Raw genomic sequence first — 21,426 nt, forward strand, 5'->3', positions numbered from 1 at the left:
ATAGTGGGCCGAAGTTGTCATGTAGTTGTGTCTTAATGGAACGGCTCAATCAAATGTATGTCACTCATTAGCTCCGGTGGGGGCGCCCCTTTGTGTGTGTGGTCCTAGAATAAGTGGTGTGTTCCAGACGTGTAATTTGCAGCATTTCGTGGGGTTCCCTCCGATTGTGTGTTGTCCTGGACAACCCTGTCTCGTCAAAATTACGTTCCCAGAGAACTATTCGGCGTTCTCAATTACGTTTGTCCTAAAACGTATTTTGTCCGCGATTACGTGTTATTGAACGTATTGCAAATACGTTCGTCCTCAGCCTATTTTTTGCCATTTATTAACCTCTAGGGTTATGTTTGGTTGAAACGTATCCCAGATAGGTTAAATGTCAACGTATAGCACATTATTGTCATTAAGGCATATCTCCCTTTCAGGGAACGTTTCATTTAACGTATTTTGTCTGAAAAACGTATCTTGGCTGTGGATACGTGTTATTGAACATATCGCAAATACGTTCGTTGTCAACCTATTTTTTGCCATTCATTTACCTCTAGGATTATGTTTGGTTGAAACGTATCCCAAATATGTTAAATGTCAACGTGTATCACATTATTGTCATTAAGGCATATTTCCCTTTCGGGAAACGTTTCATTTAACGTTATTTTGTCCCTGATTACGTCTTATTGAACATATTGCAAATAGGTTCGTTCTCAACATTTTTGTTGTTATTTATTTAAGCTACCTCTTGGATTACATAGGCTACATTTAATTGAAACGTATCCTTAATAGGCTACGTTAAATTTCGATAACACATTATTGTCAGCAAGCATATAGGCATAGGTTTACCTCTCGGGGAAGCGTACGTTTGATTGTAATGTTAATAGTCCAACGTTATATCAACATGTCACAAGAGGAGAAATTAGCTGCTGACGGGGTAACTGTAGGAGCGGGGGTTGCTTTGTTGATTTCTTTATCTAGGGCTATAGCTGTGGTCAAAGCGGGAAGTGTGCGTTGTCTGGGCGGCTGCCTGAACTGAGCTGCAGGAAATTATGTTCACACGTTTCTTCATTCATTCATGAAGGCTATACCGGTGAACGGTGACGTCAGACTCACGCCCACCTACAAACCAATCAATGTCCAGTATCAGCCTGTCCTCTCGGAAAATAAGACCACGTAGGTGGTTTGTTCCGCCACAGATTACGACCCATTGGAATTTATCCAAAACGAGCGAACGAGGCCCTCTACATGTGCGGGCAACCCTTTCTCATCAAAATTACGTTCCCAGAGAACTATTCGGCATTCGTAATTACGTTTGTCTAAAAAACGTATTTTGTCCGTGATTACGTTTTATTGAACATATTGTAATGACCTCGCCGGTGACATAACGACGTCGAGTCATTAGTAATTGAATGAACTTTTAATGGACCAAAACCAGGTCACTGAAACCCGTAACCAACGGCAGAAATCCCACCCAAAACAAACCCCGGTTACCCCGGCAACCCCCAACACGGTCTCACTCACGTGCAGGCCCCCACCCTCGTGTTCTTCCAAGCCCCCCCCCCCCAGCTGACCTAATGATTCGCCCCCACACTGATTGACAAGAAGAACATTACAATACATGCACACAGAACAACTGGCATAACGGACAACGAAATACAATGCAACACATAACACACAAACAATTTAACTGAAAAATCGGAGAAACACTCCCATTCAGAATGCATTGGTTTACACTTCGATCTTTGGAGCACGGTTATTTTTATTTATTTATTTATTTTCCGTTTTTGAGGAGTTGAGGATTTTTCTGCAATAATCCAAAATCCAATGGAAAACCCGATGGCTTTTTGTCAAGGGAACCGAGGGCGACGCTCACTTCCGGGTTTGATGACATACGTCATCCCTCTCCACCACTCTATACTGTAAAAACACATGTTCAAGTTGAATGATAATGCATGAATTTATTCCTTATTCTGCCATAGTAACACGGTAAATAAATGGCAAAAATAGGCTGAGAACGAATTCGTATTTACGATATTGTAGCGACCCTGGGACAGTTAAATTGTTTGTGTGTTATGTGTTGCATTGTATTTCGTTGTCCGTTATGCCAGTTGTTCTGTGTGCATGTATTGTAATGTTCTTCTTGTCAATCAGTGTGGGGGCGAATCATTAGGTCAGCTGGGGGGGGGGGCCTTGGAAGAACACGAGGGTGGGGGCCTGCACGTGAGTGAGACCGTGTTGGGGGTTGCCGGGGTAACCGGGGTTTGTTTTGGGTGGGATTTCTGCCGTTGGTTACGGGTTTCAGTGACCTGGTTTTGGTCCATTAAAAGTTCATTCAATTACTAATGACTCGACGTCGTTATGTCACCGGCGAGGTCATTACAATATGTTCAATAAAACGTAATCACGGACAAAATACGTTTTTTAGACAAACGTAATTGAGAATGCCGAATAGTTCTCTGGGAACGTAATTTTGATGAGAAAGGGTTGCCCGCACATGTAGAGGGCCTCGTTCGCTCGTTTTGGATAAATTCCAATGGGTCGTAATCTGTGGCGGAACAAACCACCTACGTGGTCTTATTTTCCGAGAGGACAGGCTGATACTGGACATTGATTGGTTTGTAGGTGGGCGTGAGTCTGACGTCACCGTTCACCGGTATAGCCTTCATGAATGAATGAAGAAACGTGTGAACATAATTTCCTGCAGCTCAGTTCAGGCAGCCGCCCAGACAACGCACACTTCCCGCTTTGACCACAGTAGCCCTATAAAGAAATCAACAAAGCAACCCCCGCTCCTACAGTTACCCCGTCAGCAGCTAATTTCTCCTCTTGTGACATGTTGATATAACGTTGGACTATTAACATTACAATCAAACGTAGGCTACGCTTCCCCGAGAGGTTGACCTATGCCTATATGCTGACAATAATGTGTTATCGAAATTTAACGTAGCCTATTAAGGATACGTTTCAATTAAATGTAGCCTATGTAATCCAAGAGGTAGCTTAAATAACAACAAAAATGTTGAGAACGAACCTATTTGAAATATGTTCAATAAGACGTAATCAGGGACAAAATAACGTTAAATGAAACGTTTCCCGAAAGGGAAATATGCCTTAATGACAATAATGTGCTACACGTTGACATTTAACATATTTGGGATACGTTTCAACCAAACATAATCCTAGAGGTAAATGAATGGCAAAAAATAGGTTGACAACGAACGTATTTGCGATATGTTCAATAACACGTATCCACAGCCAAGATACGTTTTTCAGACAAAATACGTTAAATGAAACGTTCCCTGAAAGGGAGATATGCCTTAATGACAATAATGTGCTATACGTTGACATTTAACCTATCTGGGATACGTTTCAACCAAACATAATCCTAGAGGTTAATAAATGGCAAAACAATAGGCTGACAACGAACGTATTTGCGATATGTTCAATAAAACGTATTCACGGCCAAGATACGTTTTTCAGACAAAATACGTTAAATGAAACGTTCCCTGAAAGGAAGATATGCCTTAATGACAATAATGTGCTATACGTTGACATTTAACCTATCTGGGATACGTTTCAACCAAACATAACCCTAGAGGTTAATAAATGGCAAAAAATAGGCTGAGGACGAACGTATTTGCAATACGTTCAATAACACGTAATCGCGGACAAAATACGTTTTAGGACAAACGTAATTGAGAACGCCGAATAGTTCTCTGGGAACGTAATTTTGACGAGACAGGGTTGTCCTGGAATGAGTGGAAGTGATTCAGCTGTGTCATTTGCAGCATTTCGGAGGGGGTCCCACTGTTTATGGATTTTGGTTTATGGTTTATGGTCGAGCTGTCCAGAGGGTCTATCCTGAGGGAGGTAATCCTAAGAGTGGTATATTGTTTTAGGCGCATGGCGTGGAACACCTGTGCCTGCTGTGAGTTGTTGTCAAGAGGGGGGGTGGGTGGGTGGTGTATGGGCATGCCTAGATGGGAAGGAATGAGCGTTAGAATCTGTGAACGTTAAAGCGTTAAAAGGGCTGTTTTATCTAACACATTTTCCATGAATCCTCTTAAAAACAGTTATTTTATAACGAGTTTTAAAACATATAAGGCTGATTACTATTTTGATGGTAGGCATTATGCATTAACGTTAAAGGCTTTGTCTCACATGTATTTCACCATTTATGAATAAAGTGTTAAATGTGTTTTCAGCAACTGTCCAGAGGGTCTATCCTGAGAGAGCTTAATCCTGAGAGTTGTATAGTGTTTCAGCTGTGTGATGCGGAACACATATGCCAGCAGTGAGTTGTTGCTTTCAAGACGGGTGTGTGGGCATGCCTAGATGGGAGGGAATGAGCGTTAGAGTCTGTAAATGTTAAAGAGTTAAAAGGGCGGTTTTATCTAACAAATTTTTCATGAATCCTCTTGAAAACAGTTATTTTATAATGAGAGTATTATTTTGATGTGAAACACTGTAGTTATCCGTATAGTATCACATGTCAAATGAGTTTGTGGGAAAAGTGGGGTGCTGTATACGAGATATGTTCATTCATATATATGTATATTAAAGTATGTAGTCCCGTTTTAAATATAATGGCATTATGCATTAATGCTAATGTTTTGTCTTACACCGTGGATATATAAACGTCTTATATAAACGTTTGTCAAATGACCTTGTGGATATGGATTGGTATATACGAGATGATAATTATCATCTGTATTATTATTATGCCTTTAAATATATCGGCCCATACTGTGTTTGTGTCTGTCTTTGTGTGTCTGTGTGTGTGTGTGTGTGTGTGTGTGTGTGTGTGTGTGTGTGTGTGTGTGTGTGTGTGTGTGTGTGTGTGTGTGTGTGTGTGTGTGTGTGTGTGTGTGTGTGTGCCTGTCGTGTGGTCTGTCTGTCTGTCTGTCTGTCCTACTGAATGACTGACAGTGAGTAGGTGTGCTTTGCACTTTCTGTAAGGTTTGGTCTTCATGAAGTGTAAACCAACCAACTGAGAATTTGAGAACAAGGAAATAAACAAATACATGAATCAAATATAAAGAAACATCTTGATTCCACCTATTTCCTGTATGGGGACACATCATCAACATATGTCCGTTGATACGGATGGAAAACAAAACTGGCAATGATGGAAAAATTTACCAAATGGGGAACGACTTCACGTGACAAATTAAGAAAGAAGGAACAGAAATTGTTTGCCTTGCAATTATTATCTTACACATGTGGAAACCACCAAAACCCAGTTCTTAAAATTCACATTATTGCATTTGCATGGGCTTTCATCAGTGAGCCATGAGCTAAATCACCATTTTGTTCCCTTATTCAGCAAAAGATAGTAACTTAACTGACATTTATTAATTTAAATGGAGGGCACTCTGGGTTAGATGTTGGGCTGACAACCTGCCTGGAGTTTTGGTTTGGGTGTGGAGATTCACCATGCTCTCAATCATGGTGAGGTTCAATATGGACCATCCTTTCTAGATGGATATGACCCGAGTACACACTAGGGGTGTAATGATACATGTATTTGTATTGAACTGAATCGGTATGGACATCACGGTTCGGTGCATGGATTTACACGGTATAAAATTAAATAAAAACGGGCGTGCGAATTAATTAATGTAATGCCAAACTAATGTTAGATTTGCGATCTTCAGGGACAACTGTAAGTAGCTTTGGATAAAAGCGTCTGCTAAATGCCCTAAATGTAAATGTAAATGTAAAAAAAAAAAACTGAGACACCTGAAGGGTGCCGGTGTGGGTACCAGATCGACTCGTGGTCCTAGATGCACAATAATGACGCACTTCCTGTAAACTCTGTCTCTTAAATGCGCATGCATGTTTCAATCATTCCCATGTTATTCCCAAGTATTAACGATCTCCTTTTGTTTTCTAATCTATGAATAATAATCTAATGTACAAAGATTGATCAGATAATATTTGTGGCTTTAGATTGATGGCTAACGTGAGCTAATAAACGTTAGAAGGGGGGGGGGCTTTCATCAATATAGGATTCGTTTTGTAGGGGATAATTACTTTAACATGTGAAAACAAAAATATATGTGTAACCGAGCGTTTTATTGTTGCCTATACTTTGGTAATATATAAGAGAAGAATTGGTAACTCCATCCACTGAACGGGGCGATCGACTTTATTTCCAGCGCTCCCAACACAAACAGCGACCCACCGCAGACACTTCCGTTCTCCTCCTTCAGAATAAGAGTCCCGAACCGGAACTGGATTACATATGCCGCTTTTCCACCGCACATGTAGCTCGACTCGACACGACACGACTCGACACGACTCGACACGGTAGCAGCGCGGGTCCTTTTCCACCGCAATTAGTACCTCCGGGACGTGGGCGGGGTCGGCTGCGTGAAAGGGCCGTGACGTATTTTTGTACGCGACGCAAACAACACCTACGTAACCCACACATGGACAGAACCCACATAACAACAATGGAGAACATCGATGCGATATTATTCGTGTTCATATTATTAGCTGGCATGTTGAAGAAGTGGAATATGTTGGCTGCGGCGCTGCTATGGCTGTTACCAGCATGGTTGCCATGTCGCTCTCGTGACTTCGTCACACTCTCTGGCCAATCAGTGGCCGGCCGTCTGCCGACGTCACCTTTTAGCATCGGCTCAGCCGCTTGGAACCTAGAGCGAGGCGGTACTAGAAAAAGCAGCCACTTCAGGTACCAGATACCATGTTTTCGCGGTGGAAACGCAAAAAATGCGAGCTGAGTCGAGTCGTGTCGAGCTGGTACCATGCAGTGGAAAAGCGGCAATATGCATTCATCAGTGCTTTTAGATGTGTTTCCAATGGCTTTGTTTGGGCGAAAGAACGGGCTGCGTTCAATGAATTCATAACCATAACGGATTGAGCCTTCTTTTTATGTCCATGATTGAGCCCCGTTTATAAACAACCCTTCCGGGTTTTGTCCGTTGTCTTGTGTCGATACGTCAAGTGTCGATACGTCATCTGTAAGCCTAGGACCCCGAGTCGATCTGGCAGCCGAGTCAATCTGGTACCCACACCGGCAAATTCGAGCTACACACACCGTTGATTGGTCGAGAATAGCACTTCCGTGAGACAGGGGGATAATCAACACATTAACCACAAGGTATTTCTGGACAACGGCAAAAGCTTCGTTTATTGAAGATGTCCCACAAAAGTTTGTGCGACATTTTTTCGACCTACATTGTTGATCTATGTTCATTGTCATTGTGCACGTTCAGCAGGCTACACTGTGTCGGGCTGCTATGAGGTCACAATGCTAACGTAGCTGCCGCGGCTATCGAGATCCGGTCTAACCCCCCCCCCCCCCCCCCCACTACCATAAGGGTACTGTCGGCGGGGGAAAGGCAAGCCGCAACTGAGCTGCGCCAAACTGCACCTTCACCACTCCACCAAGCCCCACCGAACCGAAACTTCGACACCGCATTCACTCTATGATAGTCTACACAGAACCGGACAGACCCGTCCGGCTTCCCCACAAACACGACGGGACTGCACCAGTCATTGTGAGACTCCTCGACCACGCCCAACTCCAAAATGGTTGCCAATTCGTGCCGTACCACATCTTGTTTGTGGACGGGCAGCCTGTAGGGGCGTGTCCGCACCGTTAACCCGGGCTGCGTCTCGATGTTGTGAGTCATTAGTGGGGTGCGACCGGGCAGGGGCGAAAACACGTCGGCGAACCGGAGTTGCAGACCGGCAACGTCCCACGCCTGACTCCCTGAGAGACCATCGCCCTGACCGACCGGGGGGGTGGGGCCTGGGTTAGGGACGTACGGCCCGAGCTCTTCCCTCTCCGGTAACGTTGACGCAAATGCGACAGGGACCGCATCGTTCCACCTCTTTAGGAGGTTGATGTGGTACACCTGCTTGTTTTCGCCCCTGTCCGAACGCGCTACCTCGTAATCCACGTCCCCGAACCGCCGTGTGACCACAAAGGGCCCTTGCAACTTTGCGAGTAATTTGGTGCTAGAGGTGGGCAATAGTACAAGGACCTTATCCCCCGGGGTGAGATCACGTAATCTAGTCCCTCTGTCGTACAGGCGTCTCTGACTCTCCTGGGCTCGGTGCAAGTGCTCACGTGACAATACCCCTAGTGAGTGAAGCTTTGCACGCATGTCCATGACGTACTGGATTTCGTTCTTGCTTTCGCTGGACCCCTCCTCCCAGTTTTCTTTAATGAGGTCCAGGACGCCCCCATAAAGCAACTCAAATGGGGAAAACCCTGTGGAAGCCTTCCCGCACTGCAAAACAAGAGAGGGTCTAGCCATTGATGCCAATTCCGAAATCCTCGTGTACAAATTTACGGATCATGGACTTTAACGTCCGGTTTAACCTCTCACACAAACCGCCCGTGGCTGGGTGATAGATGCTTGTGCGAATGGCCTTGACCTTCAACAACCCGTAAAGTTCCCTAATTGTGCGTGACATGAAATTGGTGCCCTGGTCAGTGAGAATCTCCTTCGGGATTCCCACCCGCGATATGACATGAAACAACCCCTGTGCAACACTCTTCGCGGAGATGTTGCGCAACAGAATTGCTTCCGGGTACAAGGTGGCGTAGTCGATCAGGACTAACACAAATCGATACCCATGTGCGGAACGTTCTAATGGCCCGATAATGTCCATGCCGATGCGATCGAAAGGGGCTTCCACCAGGGGAAGGGGCCGTAAGGGAGCCCTGGGGACGGATTCACCAATTGGCACTCGGGGCAGGTTGCGCACCACCTGCGCACCTCCACCCGAATCCCCGGCCAATAGAACCGGGCCATTATCCGGTTAAGTGTTTTTTCGTACCCTAAATTGCCCGCCATTGGGTTATAATGCGCCGCCTGGAAAACCATTTCCCGGCGGCCTGGGTACCAGCAACTGGGTGACAACCTCCTCACTCTGGGTGTCACGACTCACCCGATAAAGCCTATCCCTAACCACTATAAAGTGTGGGTAAGTCAGCGCTGCGTCTGGCCGGACCTTACTCCCATCAATAGCTATCACCTGGTCGTAGGCTGAGCTCAGTGTGGCGTCACGAGACTGCTCGAGGGGGAAATCCTCCACCGGTGGGAACCTCTGCGCTGGGACCTCGGGTTGGGGATCCCCCGTCTCCCCCGATCCCTGAGCAGCGTCGGCCGCCCCCCGCCTCGCAGAACACGGCACACGACTTACATGTCCCTACCGGTCGTGTCCGCACCCCCATAGTCCCCCTAACAGCCTGTGGAAACCCCGCCCAATCCAACCCAAGAATCAGGAGATGCGTGAGGCTCGAACTAACCACCGCCTTAACACTATGCTTTTTCCCCCCACAACGAATTTCGATAGGGACCAAAGAATACTCGTGTATACACATCCCTGTGTATACACCTCACCAAAACGCTCGACGCCTCCACCAATGCCTCGGATCGCACCAGACGCTGGTGGATCATGGTCTGCATGCAGCCTGAGTCCAACAGCGCCTGGTGCGTACCCCGCTGTATCCTCACCGGGTTAAGGTACGCCTCGCCGGGACCGTGGGGAGGAGACGGGCACCGGTGACGCGGACGACCTGGCCCACCTCCATCAGAGGGCCAATCTCCCCAGCCGATCCAGTGTTTTCCCAACCGTCCTCTACCTCCCCCTGCAGGCCAGATGTTGCACGTCCCCCCCCCAGACCCACATTTCTACATGACCCAGTGAGTTTGAGATTAAAGGTATTTGTTTAACCAAATTGCTCACAATTATTTCTAAAAAATAGATAATATAAAACGCATTAGCCCCTTTTTAATTACTGTACATTCAGACAGTCTAATAATACTACGTTTAGCACATTAATCAAAAGTTGTAAAATCATTTAATGAAAATTAAAAGTTTTAGGATAGGAGACAGTAGATACCAATTGGTAATTGAGCACATTTGGAACATTGTTGTCATATTAATAACCTAACCCTTTTGGAATTGGTCTGTTGCCTGTTGAGGTTGTCCCGGTACAGTAACAGGCACACATGTAAAACTCCTTCCCCTGGTCAACCCTCACTTGATCCCATATGCCATGGGTGAGGACTGCCTGTCTGAAATAGAATTAGTTTGACATTTGAAAACAGTTCAAAGGCCGAACGAACGTTTTTAAATGAGACTGGCCTACGGAGCATTTCAAGTTTGCATAACAAGCCATTAACAACACCCTTTACCTTGCGTTACGACGCACCGCACCTATCAACCAAGCTGCGGTTCAAACCGGACGGAGGAGGAGAAATATGGAGCCGTTATATAATAATTATATAAAATATAACGTTAATTAGTTTAACGTTATATGGCTCATGGTAATGTCATTGAACTTTGATAATAAAGTTTCAAATTTAAAATAGTCTCAACTTTATTTTAAAAGAAAAAAATATTTTTACATAGTTTTGTCATTAAATATGTAATTTGCTGCAACTGCCGCTTCCGCTCTCACCGACGCCATTTCTGAAAAAATCCAACTCGCAATAAATTTTGGGATACGTTGGGCCATGAAGGTACCAGGGAACCTGGTACTTCATACAATCAGTTTGGTCTCTGGCGATGACAACATATCAACTCATTTGAAAGCATGTTTAATATTCATTATTTCCGTTAAGTATAAATGTCATGTCATGTATGTACAGCCAAACCGGTTGTTAAGGACTACCGAGTGTAGACCTACTGCTTGTTGTGTAGGCCTAACTACTTGTTTAAGGACCAGGGGAATCAACATTTGTTCAGTCGGTTAAAATGCATCTGAATACAACAACAACCAGCTATAGCTCCGACCGCTTCCACCTGCTTCCTCACGTGTTGTCCAGACGTTTGTCATTTTGACAGTTGGTGGACGGTGACAAAATGAACGGACGTGTCTGTAGTGTCCCCAGCACATCTGTGAGGGGCCCTCATGTTTACATAGGTAGCCGCATCGCTAAGTTCACCAGGATCCAGTTGGTCCTGTAAGAACCAAAACATATATTTTTAATTAAATCTGAATCTCAATGAAATGTCCCTTGCATTATACGTATACAACGTATTTCCTCATTTGTTTAATAAATGTTGGTAAAACTGTGTACCAATAGAGAATTAAACAGACATAAACAGACTATAGTAGGCTATTACCCACACAAGACAACACAGTCGCTCAAACACTGTCTTCAAAGCTACTCCCGCTGCTTTCTGCTCCCTCTTTGAGCCATACTTTACAAAAGTTAACTGGTGTTGACTGGTGTGACACAGACTTGTACCCATACAATTTATTCACCAATTTACACATTTCATGATATGGAAAATTATATTTTATTAGAGAAGCCAAGCCAGGAACATTTCATGGAGATTCAGATTGAAATGTAAACCTTTTAAATGTTGCTCTGTTGACTCCCCCCCAACCTTCTCTGTGTCTCAGGTCCACGTGAGACCAGAGGCGCCGCATCCCATTAGGCATACCAGGCAACTGCCTGGGGCCCCGCAATTGTTTGGGGGCCCCGGGCCACGGGGGGGGCCCCCTAGAGCCAAAAAAAATAAATAATAATAATAATCTTTGTGTGTGTGTGTGTGTGTGTGTGTGTGTCTGTGTCTGTGTGTGTGTGTGTGTGTGTGTGTGAGGTGAATGGGTGAAGAAGTCTCACCTGGTCACTGGCCCCTGGGCCGAGGCGTTCTCTGGCTGGCGGGGCGTCACTGGCAGAGTTCAGACCCTGCACCAACACAGTCATCAGTTACTGCTGCTCACATCCCTCTAGCAGCCACCGCCCTCCAAAGGGACCGACCCTCTACAACTATCACTGCAACGCATCAACATTAGAGCAGCTACAGGAAACTGTGCTATGTCACCTATAGTTAAAAATAGACTAGACAGAGTTCAGAGTAGCCAATCAGATGGAGATCATTCATAAGTGGTAGTTTAAAGAGTAATATATCACATTTCAAAGGGTTTTCTAAATCCCTAAACAACAACTCAACAAAGTGCATTGTAGACTTCTAGAGCTGCTCGATAATCACAAAACAGCAATAGTCTCTTCCTTTTATATTGCTAAGCCTCATTAAACACCCCACCCTCCTTTACTGCAACATTTTAATTGTTATTATTACTAACATGTAGTTAAAATGGAAGCAGCCTCTACTAACATTGACCTGCTTAGTGTGGATCGTTGTCATATTCTCCACTTGTTGAGCAACACAAAACAGCAATAGTCTCTTCCTTTTATATTGCTAAGCCTCATTAAACACCCCACCCTCCTTTACTGCAACATTTTAATTGTTATTATTACTAACATGTAGTTAAAATGGAAGCAGCCTCTACTAACATTGACCTGCTTAGTGTGGATCGTTGTCATATTCTCCACTTGTTGAGCAACACAGTAAATAGAGAACAAGTCAAACTGGCCACGAACACAACCTGTTACTGTAATTCACCCTCTTTGGTCTTTAACTCACAATGCACTCTTCTGTTGCTGCCCTGTTACCTGGTGGAGAGAAAGCCACAGTCAGTTTCTCCATGGCGATAAAAACAGGTGTGTAGATGGAGACATGACCACAAGTCAAGTTAATTAAAGACTATTAGTAAAGGCCTTAACTCAGTTACAGTCCCAAAGGCCTTCACAGACCCACACTATATAAGACACCCCCTCACCCCAAGGACTAGACTTTAAGCCTTCTGGAGGACAAGGAAAACGGCATAACACAGAAATAGGTGCTGCTGTTTTGTTTAATGTTGTTCACTAAATAAAAACTCTTTGTGGCAACCCGTCTCTGGCACAGCGCCCCTGGAGGCCAAGGGGACAGGTTGTGGAGGCGGTGTACCACCGATTCTCCACAGATGGCGCCAGTAAGAACACTGGTGCCAATCATTGAAATGCGGAGCACCTGAGGAGCACGTGGGGAAGCATGCTTTAAAAAGCATGCTTCCACCCTCATTCAGGGCTCTCCTGGTTGGCGTGTGCGGAGGGACCAGTCTCGTGGGTGACCTGATTCCACCCGGAGGAAGAAGACTGTGAATTCCTCCAAAGCTGTTTTGTTTGCTTTGATAGATAAATAATTTATGTTTGAATAAAAGTTCAATTTTGGCTTTAAGTAAGCTCCAGGTCGTGTGCTGATTGGAAGGAGGCGGCTCACTCACCAAGCCGGGTTGCCACATCTTCAAGACAAATTTAGCCTTGAGTTAGCCTCACTCTCTCCCCCCCCCCCCCCCTCCCTCTCTGTCTCTGTCTCTGTCTCTGTGTCTCTCTCTCCCTGTCTCTGTGTCTCTCTCTCCCTCTCTCTCTCTCTCTCTCTCCCTCCCCCCCCCTCTCTCCCTCTCTCTCCCCTCCCTCTCTGTCTCTGTCTCTGTCTCTGTCTCTGTGTCTCTCTCTCCCTGTCTCTGTGTCTCTCTCTCCCTCTCTCTCTCTCTCTCTCCCTCCCCCCCCTCTCTCCCTCTCTCTCCCCCCCCCTCCCTCTCTCTCTCTCTCCCCCCCTCCCTCTCTCTCTCCTCACCTCTGGTTCTCCACCAGCCAATGAGGCGGAGCAGAACCACCAGGGTCAGGACGGAGAAGCCCAGCAGCACCAGGACCCGCAGCAGGGCCCCCGCTGTAGGAGCTGCAAGAGATCACACCGACCTCCATGAGCTGATGGTACAACGCCTTGAGTGGTTACAGAGGGGGATGGAGTCCATTTACCATTATAACAACACACATGGGGTTAAGTCTGAAACCATAGAGAATTAAACAGACTTTATATATAAATAATAGGATGAAAGAGAGTAGGATGGTCTAACTAAGTGTACATATCTGGCCATGGTCTGCTATTCAAAATGACTTAAGGTTAAAACCGACACACTATAGAAAAGATTTGATGATAGAATACAGAATATGATCCTAGTTTTAGAGGTTGACTCCCAGCCAAAAGGTTCTGAACCCCACTTTGACCCAACATTTTCAGTTCTGAGCACATTTTCACTTTTGTGAAAATGTGTATGTTCATGTCCTTTAGAAAAGATGCAGATTCGATATCTCGCAGCCATTTCATTTGCAGACGTGTTGCTGTGGCCATCGGTTCACATGCGGCCAGACGTTCATCTCTGTCACAGCGTACGGGGAAATATTTTGTGTGCTGATGAAGTTGTGAAAACGTTGTGTTAGATTATGAGATCATTAACACACATCCTATGGCACTATGAGTCGATAGATGTAAATATATACAGCTCACTTTGGTTTCTAATTGAACTATAGCCTAATAACTAAAAACCTCCTTACTATAGGAAAATATTTCATAGCCATTAAAGCGATAATCATGTATTTTAATGCAGATTCTGCCTCACTTATTTTTAACAGCAAAATAATAGCCTACCACAAGACAAATAGCAGCACTAACTGGAAGTGACCCAATTGACTGACCTCCACTACCAAGTCCTCAGAGTTACATGATGGATAAAGACACCCTTTTGAAACATGGCTCCTCAAGATAGAGATGAAATACCTTTCACTGTAGTTGAGGTTGGTGGGGATGTGCTTGTGGTTTTCGCAAATGAAGATTGTGCCTATGTCAATAGCAAATAAAACATGAGCTCAGATCCGTATTGTTCCCAGGCTACATCCCACCCAAACTAGTTTGCAGACATGCTGCAATGGTTGTGGTTAATGAAGCAGGCCTACGTCACTGGCCAGCTCTGTGTTCCTGTGAACCTGAAGTAGGAAGTGTGATGGTTTTATAGGGTTGGCTGTGGTGATTGTTGGACACATATGTTGATGATTTACGTGTCCTAAAAATCCACAGATTAAGAAAGAACACCATTTTGAAACGCAACACAAGATAGAGATGAAATACCGTTGGGTGTATGTGGTGTTGGTGTTGTTGGGGGCCTTGATGTTGGGCTGCTGCTGGCTGCTCCTTGTGGATTAAAAATCAATGACAGAACAGAGAGAAACATGGAACAAGTCGTCAGCTACTTGTTGAGGTGTTTGACTCCCAGATAAATTGGTTGTGGGTTATTGAGGAAAACCTATTTTGATCCTTCGTGGTATGGTCGTCTCGTGCTAGGTATAACTAGGAGAGTAGTAAATGTTCAACACTTGGTTTATTCTAACAGAGGCACAAGGTAAACAGGCTTGTGTTCTGGAGGTGGTTCATGAAGCATCTCCCGAACACAGGTAAACAAACAGTTGTATTGGGAGGGGGCGGAGCAGTAAATAGGCCACGCCTACATGTTCTAACTGACCCAGGTAAACCTTTGGTCTGTCTGGGCTTAAACGGAAATGGCAAAGTGGCCATGTTTGTAGTCTTTAACTTATCTATAAAATCATTAAAATTTTATATGGCGTTGTCCATTATGTGGTGAAGAAACCATGCATAACTGTTGTTAGCTTGACATATGACATCAGAAATAACATAGACTAAAATAATTTACGTCAGGGTTCCAACCCCAATGTCCACCCTCCACAGCCTGACTGTCATGGGGTCCTTGAGCGAGCTGCCTCTACCCCTACCTGCTCCTTAATGACATGTGTCTGAACTCACTGTTTATACACCTTGACTAAAGCATCGGCTAAAGTGACTCAATAGAGATTTATATAGTTAACTCTCATTTAGAAATTATGCAGATTCTGTTGCAACACTTGCTCATATTCTTTCCTGTGGTGAGTGGCTCTAAGTCAGGTCACACAGACAGAATTTCAATTTGGTTATGTGCAAGGGGAAGTATTTTTGCATGCAGAAGAACCTGGGAAAACTTTTGTTGGTGATGCAGTGAGAGAACACATACCCAGGTCTGTAGTGTCACATGTTAATGAATTTGGTTTTGTCTCTGGCTTAACTATGATAACTCAAAACCTCTTAACTATATCAAAGCACTTATCAACTCAGCCATCGCTTGATGCAGAGTGTGTACCCAGCTTGACTCATGCCCCTGCAGACATGTTGTTGTGGTTAATAAAGTACATCTCTGACCAGCTCTGTGTTTCTGTGAAACAGAAGAAGGAAGTGTGATGGGTTATTAGTGTTGGTTGTGGTGAAGTTAGATAGTTAGAAGACATAATTTGATGCTACAAGTCCACAGAGTAACAGGGATAGATAGAAACACACCATTTTAAACCGTGACAGTGATAGAATACCGTTCAGTGTGTGTGTGGTTGGTGTTGATGTTGAGGGCCTTGCTGCTTGCTACATTACTCACTCCTTATAACAAATATGCTTTAAAATATCATTTTAGACAAGCGTTGAGTTTTATCAAGGTTTACAGTTATAACAGAAGAGTGTGTGATTGTTTCATCATACTTTAGTGGAGATGTCAGAGATTCTACAGGTTCCTCACGGTAGGCCACTCGTCCCTCCAGTACCAAGTACTCAGAGTTATATGATGGATAAAGACACCATTTAGAAACATGGCTCCTCATGATGGTGAATTACCTTTCACTGGTGTAGTGGTTGGTTTGGATGTGCTTGTGTTTGCTACTCCATGTGGCAAAAACCATGCCAAGACAAAGAGAAACATGGAATAAGTAAACCATCATCATAACTCTTTCCAACAAATATGCTTAACATTTGAGGTTCGGGATGAGAGTTTTTTTCCTGCTGATTGTGTGTGGGGGCCAGATTTCTTTCTGATTTGTAAATTAAGTTTATGTCTAAAATGTAAATAAACAAACAAACGAAACAACAAAAAATAAGATATGTCTTCAGTTATAACTGACGATTTTGGGATGTTCTCATCATATTAGGTGGTGATAATGTCAGAGATTATCATGTTCCTAATGCTGGCATGCATTCATTGATTCATCCACTACCAAGTCCACAGAGTTGCATGACAGATAAAGACACCATTTAGAAACATGGCTCCTCAAGATAGAGAAGAAATACCTTTCACTGTGGTTGGGGTTGGTCTTTGTGTGCTACCTGCTCCATGTGGATTAAAAGCAACGACAGAACAAAGACCAACATGGAATTACTAAACATACATATGTGAGAATTTAAGGAATAAAATAATGCAAGAAAATGTCTAGTCATATCTGATATATTCAATGGGAAAGAAAAGAGAAATACGGTGTTAGAAACTATCTTAATCACTCTTTACAACAACTACATCAGCTTCAAATCTATCCTTTTATAACAGGGTGGAGGGTTTTGTTCTGGTGGTGTGTCTGTGGGCCAGATATTATACTGATGATTAACTAAAGACCATAAGACTTGAAGACTACAAAAATGTAACAAATGAATGAATGTAAGAAAATGTCTACAGTAATGAAGACATCTATTTAAACTGTTAAAAGTTAATCTTGTTGTCCCACAGGATTTTCAAATCTCAATAAGAGGATCCATGACACTATATTCAAATATGAATAATTGAAACACTACAGACGTCATATTTTTCCCAAAGTGTTTTAACCTGAAATTGTTATTTTAGGAGAGTACATAAAAATATAAATACTCACTTATTAGTTTTACTTCATGCCGTGTATGATCAACGGGTCTTCCTGATGATGGGTACTCTCTGCAGGTGTAAACACCTTCATCTTCCTTTATGAACTTCTTTACCTCCAGAGAACACTTCTTTGTAACATGTAGTCTTTTTTTGTTGTCTTCGGACTTAACCTTCCCTCCTACAACCAATTCTACAGCCGCTCCATCGTTGTACATGAACAGCCAGGTAATACTGGAACAGTCACTCTGAGCCCCGCATGATAGAGAGACACTACCTCCAGCTCTGAACTGTGTTCTTCCATAATCTGAGGAGAAAGTTACTTTGTTACATTTTTCATTGATTGGAAAGATATCTGTGAGAGAGAACATTCAGTTATGTAATGTTGAGCAAACTATACACCTTTTGATTTGAATAAATAACGTTAAGGCCATCAAACACAAACACCCACTGATAACTTTGCTTGTTTTTATTATCTTTTTTATTTAAAGTCCTTACCTTTTGTATGACGTTGAAGCAACCATATCTGTCTGTCTGTATGTCTGTCTTTCTGCCCGTCTGATAGCTCAACCTACTGCTCACTGTGGAGAGCAAGGCTTCTTATAGTGAGTGTTCTCTCACTTCCTCAAACCTCCAACACTTTACTCTCCTCTTTTTTCACATGAGAGATTACCTGGTACAGACATGGACTGTAAAAACATATCAGTAAATTGTCAAGATGGACTTATTTGGCTATATAATAACATTTCCTATTTGTTTGTAATAACGTGTAATCAGTGATAGAAAAATACAATGGTTTACCTTTGCTAGCGCTTAATGGCATAAGAAGTAGCCTACATGTGAAACACTTTTCCTCTGATCTCAAACTATTGGGTGGTAATTATCATCTATTTTTATTGAATGAACAGTTCAATATCATCACCAAATGATTGTACAACATGAACATTATGCATAATGGTGAGGAGCAGGCCTATTATATTATTTTCATTTTGTTAAAATGTGGAAGTGGTAAACAACAGGAAATTATGTATTTTTAATCGCTCATCTCAAACCTAAGCAGAAATCAGGTTTCTCAAGTCAACGTTAACACAGGCGTTACCTTACAGAGATATTTAATATAAAGCTCACCAAATACACTCATATATACTCACTCGACATAATGCCAAAACAGAAAAAGGTGTCAAGCAACTTAAATATAAAAAAGCATGAGCTAAAACATCAGATTCGCACCCCTCACTTTAAACACATTTACACATAAACTTAACATTCCTTTTAATACGGTCTCACTGTAGCCAGGGATGTTTAAGAACAGTTCTAGGCCGACTTTTTTACATTCCCCATCAGTTTAGTCTATGGCGCACTCTAAAGGCTGTCTAAATACTAGCAATTTCAGAAGATATGAGCTAGTAGCCTCCTTCATGGAAACCAGACGGGAGATATTTGCAATTTATGAATAACTTTAAAAAAATGTGGTAATTTGTAGTTACCGGTAATTAATTGTGAATCACTGTTTCCTCTGATTACCCTCATGTGAAAGAGCATTCAGCAATTATTGATCAAAAAATGTGTTTACAACTGAAGGTAAATATGGATTATTGACAATAACAGTTTTTTATCTTTTTATATATTCATCATTTCTACTGCTGGCTGCTGCTGCTGGCTTTGTATCATCCCGTACTCATCTAAAGACGTTTTGTTATTGTGCCCGTTTGTTGACGGTGGCGTAGTGTACGTCCACATCACCAGCCTTCTCTCCACATCTGGGAGAGGCCCTCACTGAGGCGTAGGTTACTGCATCGCTGGAATCGTCCTCAACCTATAGCGTGACGGACATGAAACAGAATGTCGTGACACAGTATACCTCATCCTCATCATCCTCATCGTCATCCGCTTATCCGGGGTCGGGTCGCGGGGGGAGCAGCTCAAGCAGGGGATATACCATGACATGGAATAACTGTGATATGGAATGTTGTGATATGATGCATTCCATGGTGTGGACATGATGCTCTGTGCTTTGATGCTGCTGAGACGAGGTACGAGAGCCAGGTGGTGCAAGAGCCTCGGCATGATATATCACGACAACATGTACGCTGCGACATTCAATACTGTTATTATTATTGACTTCTTGTGGTATTCTTCCACCAGGAGACAGTTTACCTGTGCTGTAGCCACGCTTCGCTGTCCCTCAAGCAGGACAATAGAGGCGTATGTTGGACCTCCGCCCTGATCTCCGTCCACGCTGAGATGCTGTGACACGGTCAGGAGTTGCGGAGTCAGACGCATTAGATTCATATTCCTTAGATTTTGTATTATGCTCAATTCAATTACTAGAAATGGATAAATTGAGGCAGGACGTGTGCGTGCGTGCGTGCGTGCGTGCGTGCGTGTGTGTGTGATGAAAGGATGAATAAGTCTCACCTGGTCATGAAGGCCTCCTATGACTGGTAGGGTGTCCCTGATAGAGTTCAGATCCTGCACCCAGTACAGGAACCCAGTTACTCATCAGCTGGTCTCACCAGTGGTGGGGTCCATTTTGTGACCCCAACATATTTTGTGCATCTGCTAATTGTTTATCCCAATCTTCATCTGTTCATGATATTGAAGACCCAGGGAACTTTCCCAAGTTCAACCTTGTAGTAGTTGGATCATGGTTAGGTATGGTGTGTACTTTTAAGATTTTATTCAAAGAAATGTATTAAATATAAGTCATCTCCCACGAACCTAAGTGGGGACCCAGAGGCTGAAAACCCTGGTTTACACAACCTACTGGTTATAACTGACGCTATAATGCAGTAATGATGCTGTTGTAAACTATATTTCTGTAATAACGCTACTTGTTAGAATTATTATTTTGTAAAATTTTTATTTTCTACAAGATACCAATGTCCCTACCTACCCCTTCATTATATTAGTCGGATTGGATTGAAACAGCTGTTTAAATTACTGAAAAGTATTTCATGTCCATTATTCAGATTATTCATCTCAACATAGCTGTTGCATCTGCAGATATGTTGTTTGGTCAGCGTTTCCCACGCTGCAGACCTTCATATGTCAAAGAGTTAGGGGAAGTCATTTTTATTTTTGTATCTCGCTGTCAGCGATAGTCAGATTATTAACACTCATGCCTGTGGCCACCTTGAGTTATAATGCTACGTTGTGTAGCATTATAACCACGGAACGTCCACCTACAAACATTGAGCTAGATGGCTTTAATGCTATTTCTTATTCAACCAAATAGTTTAAGTTTTGTCTTTTAAACTCACAGTGGTTGTGGTGTCCTTTGGCCTCTTGTTTCCTGTGAAGAGAAAGCCACAGTGAACGTTTCCATGGTGATATAAACGGTGTGTAGACAGATGTAGACGTGACAACATGATGGTGTCACTGGTCTCCTCTCACCTCTCCTTCTGAGCCAGCGAATGAGGAGAACCAGGCCCACGATCAACAGGACCGCTGTACCCAGCGCTACCCCTGCTGCTAACCCAGGTCCACCTGCAACCCAGATCCAAAGAGTTTACGTTCCTCTCGTTCATAGTCGGCAGGAGCTCATATGAATTAAGAACCTACAAGGGTGGACATGGACTTATGTTGGAAACCATAGAAAATGACAGACAGTAAAATATTTGTTGATAGAATACAGAATATTATCCTAGTTTTTATAGAGGTTGAATCCAAGGCAAAAAGTGCTGGACCCAAATTTGAACCCCAGATTTTCCCTTTTGTGAAAACATGTCCTTTAGAAATGATGCAGATTCGATATCTCACAGCCGCGTTGCTGTGGCCATCAGTTCATATGCGGCCTGACATTCATCTTTGTCATGGCGTATGGGGAGGAATTTTGTGTGCTGATGAAGTTGTGAAAACGTTGTGTTAGATTATCAGATCATTAACAAACATTCTACGGCCACTATGAGTCAATAGATTTAAATATATACAGCTCACTTTTGCTTCTAATTTAAATATAACGTTATAACTAAAAACCTCTCGACAATATAAAAATATTTCAAAACCATTCAAACAATAATCATGTATTTGAATGCAGACTCTGCTTCACTAATTAT

The 21,426-nt window shown here is 43.3% G+C and overlaps 2 protein-coding genes across 20 annotated transcripts in view; both read right to left on the reverse strand.

The window, feature by feature from the left end:
• The window catches only part of LOC115534115 (uncharacterized), a 40,418-nt gene extending 22,302 nt beyond the window's left edge, over positions 1 to 18,116 (reverse strand). Inside the window, exons 1-7 of one of the 3 annotated variants that reach the window (XM_030344770.1) lie at positions 17,867 to 18,116; positions 17,382 to 17,675; positions 16,810 to 16,848; positions 16,360 to 16,401; positions 14,782 to 14,844; positions 13,453 to 13,554; positions 12,418 to 12,446 (exon numbers count right to left, since the gene is read on the reverse strand). In XM_030344770.1, the coding sequence (XP_030200630.1) occupies positions 12,418 to 12,446; positions 13,453 to 13,554; positions 14,782 to 14,844; positions 16,360 to 16,401; positions 16,810 to 16,848; positions 17,382 to 17,586 (480 nt within the window). In that variant the 5' untranslated portion in view covers positions 17,587 to 17,675; positions 17,867 to 18,116. The remainder of the gene's footprint in view (positions 1 to 12,417; positions 12,447 to 13,452; positions 13,555 to 14,781; positions 14,845 to 16,359; positions 16,402 to 16,809; positions 16,849 to 17,381; positions 17,676 to 17,866) is intronic. The other 2 variants (XM_030344771.1, XM_030344769.1) reach the window with 2 other exon arrangements.
• The window catches only part of LOC115534120 (uncharacterized), a 51,277-nt gene that overhangs the window by 27,438 nt on the left and 2,413 nt on the right, over positions 1 to 21,426 (reverse strand). For 7 of the 17 annotated variants that reach the window (XM_030344798.1, XM_030344792.1, XM_030344785.1 and 4 more), the window contains 5 exons: positions 20,765 to 20,857; positions 20,632 to 20,663; positions 19,787 to 19,840; positions 19,526 to 19,615; positions 18,243 to 19,184 (listed from right to left, as the gene is read on the reverse strand). In XM_030344798.1, the coding sequence (XP_030200658.1) occupies positions 19,065 to 19,184; positions 19,526 to 19,615; positions 19,787 to 19,840; positions 20,632 to 20,663; positions 20,765 to 20,857 (389 nt within the window). In that variant the 3' untranslated portion in view covers positions 18,243 to 19,064. The other 10 variants (XM_030344799.1, XM_030344800.1, XM_030344796.1 and 7 more) reach the window with 8 other exon arrangements.

This window comes from Gadus morhua, chromosome 21, assembly GCF_902167405.1.
Source record: "Gadus morhua chromosome 21, gadMor3.0, whole genome shotgun sequence".
Classification (NCBI taxonomy): domain Eukaryota; kingdom Metazoa; phylum Chordata; class Actinopteri; order Gadiformes; family Gadidae; genus Gadus; species Gadus morhua.